This window comes from Porites lutea, chromosome 6 (assembly GCF_958299795.1).
Source record: "Porites lutea chromosome 6, jaPorLute2.1, whole genome shotgun sequence".
NCBI classification, from domain to species: Eukaryota; Metazoa; Cnidaria; class Anthozoa; order Scleractinia; family Poritidae; genus Porites; species Porites lutea.
The window spans coordinates 5,931,436-5,938,310 of NC_133206.1; the positions used below are offsets into that span (position 1 = coordinate 5,931,436).

General features: G+C 40.1%; 1 protein-coding gene across 1 annotated transcript; it reads left to right on the top strand.

Moving 5' to 3' along the window:
• Positions 1-391: 391 nt before the first annotated feature.
• On the top strand, positions 392-6,641 carry LOC140940851 (uncharacterized). The gene is made up of 4 exons (XM_073389817.1): positions 392-1,145; positions 2,137-2,406; positions 3,313-3,576; positions 5,800-6,641. The coding sequence occupies exons 1-4, from the start codon at positions 595-597 to the stop codon at positions 6,620-6,622; spliced, it is 1,908 nt and encodes a 635-aa protein (XP_073245918.1). The 5' UTR covers positions 392-594; the 3' UTR covers positions 6,623-6,641.
• The last annotated feature ends 234 nt before the right edge of the window (positions 6,642-6,875 follow it).

Genomic DNA, 6,875 nt, shown 5'->3' on the forward strand with positions numbered 1-6,875 from the left:
CCCTATTTCAGACCAAAATGGTCGAAATTGATACTCCAGTATTTCAGACCAAATCGGCTAAAAAAACATACCGTACCCTTTGGCGTCGCACATACCTATATAGCCTATATAAGGGAGTACCCCCCGGGGTGAAAAACGCGTTGCACCTTATGAGTCTTGCTGCTTACGCAAGCGATTTGAGCTTCCTCGCCTGAAAAATACCTCTAATTAATTCACATCACTTTTAATCTTTAACTATCATTTTTATAACATATTGAATGACTGTATATTTTTTTCTCGCATTATAAATCAACTGAAAATGAAACGTGCCCTGCTGCAACGCAGGCTATCCCTCCCCCCGTCAATACAAGAATGCGCTCCCGCGCTCGATCACTTTCAAGTGGGCACTGGGAACGAGTTACATGTCAACATGGCGGATCCCTTAATCACCACTTGAAAAGAGGAACTTTTCTTTATATTTCGGTTTTCTCTGTGGAAAAAAGGCTTACAATTCTTTATCAGTTCCGGAGATTACAAAAGTTGACTGTTTGACGTCATCAACAAATTTATGGGACCTTATAAGTCCAATTCTGTGTTCGAAAGCAAGTTGGCAAAATGCAAATCTCAGTATTTTACAGTTGCAAGCATAACAGAGAATCTGGGAAAACCAAGATTACTGTGGGCGATCTTAACACCACAAGCATTAGAGATGTAAAACACGCCATTCAAGATGCTATTCAAGCACCTGTTTGCGACCAGAAACTTTTTTATTATGGCCAACTCTTAACAGACGATGACATGCTTCTTAGCAGGTTGTATTTCCGGGAGGGAGAATGTTTCCATCTTGAATTTCTTGCTATGGCGGACATAATAGGTATATGTGAATTCCTTACTGATCTGAAGAGTGCTGCTCAAGAAATCGTACAAAACCTCCAAAGAGAATTGCCCAGGATAGAACAGCACCCCTCTTATACCCTATGGAGATTGTATGACAGACTTGTCAATGGAGTTGAGGGTCTTGCCCAATTTTTCTACCCATGGAAAAGCTTGCGATCTGTTGCACAGAGACACTATTTTGTGCAAGAAGGAGGCTTTGATGCATTTTTGGAGGTGTTAAAATTTTCAAGACAGTTGCATGTGGTTGATCACACTGAGGATGATGATGAGTGAGTTCTTCTAAGTCTTTTACCCACTAATTAAGCTCTTAATTTAAACCTGTTAATGCAGTCTCTTCTCATTGCTCCCCACAACTGGGAATTTTTTTCAAGAGAGATGTGTCTTTTGGCCTCAGAAATGAATGTAGTTGAAGTGTTGTAGTTTAAAGCTAAAGCTAAATCTAAATCTAAGTTATGCACATTATTTTTCCTCAGCCTCGTGAATACAACTAAAGAAAATGTAACAGTACCACTCTTTGTTCTGACCATTCTCCACTGACTGGGTTCCTGAAGATGAAGGAAGCTGTACTCTTTAATTGCTCTTTATAATAATGAGTATTAAATTGTCTGTTTGGGGTTGGATAGGGTGAAAAAAGGCCTTTAGATTGTGTATGTTACAGCTCAAAATTAAATTCTGGTTAAAATTTTTAAATCTAAGTTGATCTTCAATTTCCTTTGTCTCCTACCCCTAATTCTTGAATAATTTTTTATCACATGCTTGGAGACAAAGAAAATTGAGAATTATCAACCTTTATGTGGGTTAACAAATTATTTCACCTTGAACTCTATTTAATTTTAAGCTGTAACATGTATACTGAGAAAAATCAAGCCCTACATGTTCAGAGCATATTTCCCATAGAGTATCCCACCCAATTTTAAACTAGCATAATGACTACAGCTTCCCCTGTTCTACATTGCAATACAGTTTTCCATAAATGTATCATGGGAGTTACAGGCAGTGAAGTTGTCTTCTGTTCCTGGACATAATTTGTGCCTCATAAATTGCCTGTAAAAGCATGAAAAATGTGATCACAACAGAAAGGTATCATGATGGATTTGGAAGCTTAAATTGTATATTAGACTTAAATATTGCTTACTTGGACTCTGAAAAATTGTGAAATTATAGAGTTAATAAAGTCAGGTAACATGATATAGTGAATGTTTCTAAATTCGTAGAATGAGTAATCATGATTATAACGTTGAGTATAAATTCAATCAACAGTGTTATTGATGATGAACGTAGGATCATAAATCAGCACAAATTTCGACACAACCAAACACAACTGGCTCTTCAGCTTTGCTGTCTGAGCTTCTTATGGAACTTTGCAGAGACTCCTGAGGATCGCAAGTTTGTCCTGTCAAAGGGTGTGTTACCTTTGACGATAGATGCCCTATTGCTTCATCCACAGCTACCTGATGATGTTGCATATGGTATTGACATTTATGGCCTGAAAATTGGTGTAAATGAAACAGCTATTGGATGCTGTGGAGGGTATGTTGCAATTCAAGTACTGAAGATATAATTGAAATTAGGGCCTCTGTTTAATTCCAGGCACCAATTTCGTTTGACTTCAAATTATTTGGAACTTTATTATGCTTTTTGCTCTTGAGGGAAGTGAAGGTCACCTACAAAACCAGTCAAAGTTACAGCCATACAATTGAACAAGCTAGAAATGTCCTTACTGCCTTAGAAATCCTCAATTCACATGGTAGTAAATTTTAAGTGTGTAGTCAGCTATTTCTTTGCTGTATTTTCTTTATATCATCATAAGTGCTTTACAGATGTAATAGCTGGTTTGGCCAACAGATTGCTGTTAGCAACAGTCCCCTAGTAGTAGGTTGATACATCCAGTCACGAGTTTTGACCATTGTAGAAATTGCTGATTAGGATAAATTCCTACAACACAATAATATTGTGTTGAAATTATTTTAATAAGTATGCTCAGAGCATTGGTGATCCTACAAATGTATCTGTATACAGTATGCTTGTAATAAAACAATAATTGTGTTGAAATTATTTCAATAAGTATGCTCAGAGCATTGCTGATCCTACAAATGTATGTGTATACAGTATGCTTGTAATAAAACAATAATTGTGTTGAAATTATTTCAATAAGTATGCTCAGAGCATTGCTGATCCTACAAATGTATCTGTATACAGTATGCTTGTCAAACATGAACCTACTAGTATTGTGGCCTTGCTCGAGATCTGTGAGTCTCTCTGTCGCTTGGTGGATAAATTGGGTGGCTGCCTGGTGTTTGGGAGGTCATAGGTTTGAATTGTTCGGGGGACTCAACATTTTTTCTTCCCTTGATTATAACATCTTTAAGATCTCTTCAATTATCACAATGTTTGTTGTGGCTGTGGTTTTTTATTTTTACTTTTTAATTCTTGCAGATTAGTTGAAAGTGATTCCACAACTCAAGAGGAAGTCTCCAAGATGACACCATTTATTAAGAAGTTACTGATCATGATAGAGGATTGTCAGTCTGAAATTCCAGATTACACCCTTTTCTCGAGCCAGGTGGCAGCTAACACTCTGTTCTATTGCACATTTAATGTCAAGTCAGCACCTCCACTAGCATCTTGTGGGTCACTGACACAAATGATTAGTATCACAAGACATCTACTGGTCACTGAGAGAGGCAATACAGCTTTAAGGTTGGAATTTTCAGCTAACTACTCAGTAGTTACTTTCTTTAGTTGAATAAAGCTTGGCTTATGTTACTGCCTTAAAGGTGAAAGTTCTCTAAGAAAAACCTTTATCGTACTCAGTCATCCAACAAATGACTGCAATCTTAGTTTTTATTATTATACATTAACCCCTATGTGGCAAGTGGAGGTGAGGTGCCAAAGGGGGAGCCGACCACCCGACTGACTGGCCCACCTGATACCAAAACCCAGCCACAAGCCCCCAGTGCCATGCCAAAGGGATCTCTGGGTTGGGGCCAATGCAACCCAGAGCAATGAGGAGAGGCTTGAGATACCTAAGCCACAGTTCTAAGAGGGCCATCCTGAGGCATCTATCTCCAGGTAAGCTCCAAATGTACCGTAGGTACAGTAGGTACCGGTTGGAAACGTGAACGATCAAACTGACTGGAGTATGGATGTAGAGCTGGTAAGTAACACTAGATCATTGACCCCAAAGTCTTGCTGAGGTGATGTGGCACTTTGTGGCTTGCTGCTGCTGCTACAGTAGACGCTGCCCCAATCCGGGAGTGAAGACCTGAATAAGAGCCAGAGAAACCTGCTTAGTGTAAGATGGACTGCAAGTGCTGTGAATGACAGCTGCTGCCAGGTAAGGGGCCGACCATTACCAAATGTCAATAATGGCCCAGAGACAGACCTACGAGGGGACAGTAAATTACCCCATGCCACGGCAGAATAAGCAGCAATTATGCCTTGTCCTAAGTAGACATCACAGCCCACACGAAAGGGATCTGTCTTCGAACACTTACTGTGGAACTTAAAATATGTGGGGTTCACCAGTGAGTCTGCCTGAAAATCACTGACCTTGATATTGGGTACAAGGATGGAACACAAAATTCATGGTGAACTCCACAGACTACAGGCGGCCCACAGCATCACATGGTCTCTAGGAGACAGGTCTAAAGAGCGCTGGCTAACCCCCAAGCATTCAGTCGTGATTGAGAGATGACTAGGACACACTGGACATCTGAACCCATTTGATGCCCCAAAGGAAGCGCTGTAACACAAGACCGTTGACCAAGGGATCTGGTAAGCCATGGTCAATGTTGAGGGAACGTACTGCCGGGATACTACTCGATCGTCGTTTGAGAGGGTGCTGGAAATCGTAGGTGAAAAATATACCCGCCCAAATTCATCTTGGATGAATCAGAAAGGCCTGAGACGGTAGCTTCTTTCCTGAATGCAAGATCGTATTGCATCCACGCCGGGCCTTTGAGTAGTTTAAGTAGTTATAAGTAGTAGTCAAGTCCAACCAGCGGTGTGGGTGTATCGAGCACAAGACCAGCTGGAAGATTGTGAAAGGCTCAGTCCATGTTAGAATGTCTTGGATCTTCACCTACTAACATCTTTTCAACTGCTTCTCCGGCGGTGCCTCGGAAAAATAGGCTTTTGTTACTGGTCCGGCGCTTTGAAAACTAATCATCCAGTTTTGTTATTTAAGACTATATTTAAGCATTTAAACTGTTTGCTGTCACCCGTTGGTATGGATGGCAAGGATCACTGAAGGATGGATATAGATTGAAACTTGGAAAAATTGGGCCAACTTTTTTAGGTTTTAATGCTATGCCTGCAGAAATTACCAAAATAATTATCATGGCTAGTGCAGTGCTCCCGTATTAAATTTGTTTGATATCCTTTTCATAACTCTACAGGAGCATTTTGTGTAAGTGAAAAGGCTCTTAGTAATGTTTTCAGCACAGAATTGACCTAAAAGAGCAATGGAGCGATTTCGTATGACCTTGAAATGAAAGCACGCGAACTAAACAGAAACAACAAACGAACGGAAATAGAGCGATTTGATTGGTTCATCGAACGGATACAAACGCGCATGGCTTTTGGTTGGTTAAGCGAACGCTCGGGTGAAAAAACTTCATGCCAGAGAACTTTCTAGAAATAAACCGATACTTCGCTCTGACATCATACTGCAACACGATTGGCCAATCGAACAATGCCTTCTCCATATTTGGGTTTTCTTTGGCGGGAAAACGAAGAGGCCATGTTTTGATCTTTTCATCCATTGGCTGATAAAACAAATAACGAACACTTACCGAACCATTTTGTCAAGGTCATACGAAAATCGCTCTATCCCTGAGACACAGCCTCTTTAAATAATACATGGCCCCCTTGGTCCAGTGTTATTGCATTCTAAAATCTCATTTTTCCTTTCTCTCTTAGGTACTATGGCTGCCTCTTCCTTGCGAGAATGCGTTCATCTCCTTTGATTCAGCTCGATAAAGACATTTGCATAACTATAGACCAACTTATTGACTTGTTCTTGGAGAAGCATGTTCCAAGGGAAATCTCAGAGTGGGAAGAAGAAATGTCATTTGTGTGGATGACAATGGTTCCCCTTGTTCATCTTGCCTTTGCGGCAGGCAATTTAAAGGAAACTTGTGATAGTGATGTAGACACTGACAATGAAGTTTACCAAGTTCGTGAATTAGAGAGGGAAACTCAGCAAAGCCAGGAGGCCTTTCTTGATGACCCGGGTGAGAACCAACTACCGCAAGCTGAAATTTGTCAGATGGATTTCGACCTATCGTTAGAGTGCGTTGGTGGGCCGTGGGAATTTAACAATATTCAAGATGAACTTGTTACTCAAAGCGTCCTATGGACTGAAGACTTCAACACACAGGAGAACACAAGGAAAGATGAAACTGAAGGTTTGTTATCAGTGGAAGTTGTTGAAACAAAACCACCTTTCGTAGAAGCAAGTTCAGGAGAGAGCTTCTTGTGGCCGGGTTCCAAATCGACACAGAATCTTGGGATCTTTTCGTTGGTTCACATGCTTTCCATCAAAGAGAACCAACAGTTGGCAGCATCAGAGAATCTCATTCCTTACTTGATTTGCCTGTCTTGGCAACTGGACAATGACGTCAAGCAAAAGTTACTTGAAAGTCTAGCAAATTTCAATGTTTTTTCGCCACCCTCCCTAAAAGTTGCAGCCCAATCCGTCCTTGCCCGAGTTAAAGGCTTGGACTTGGTGTTTAATTCCTAATAAAATGTTTATAACACGACCGAATTATAAATTATAATCTTGATATAATGCGTACATTGTAATGTCCTCTTCGAGCTATTTTCAACAACCTAATAATCTACACAAAGAAAAAAAATAGTTTTAGTGAACTTCTGAAGGTTTTATCCCTGAATAATGAAATCATGAAATCATAAGAGAACATCGGGGAGCCACACATCTTTCAGTGTTTTAAACCGTTGATAATTTGAGTAAATTTACTTTATTACGTTCGACG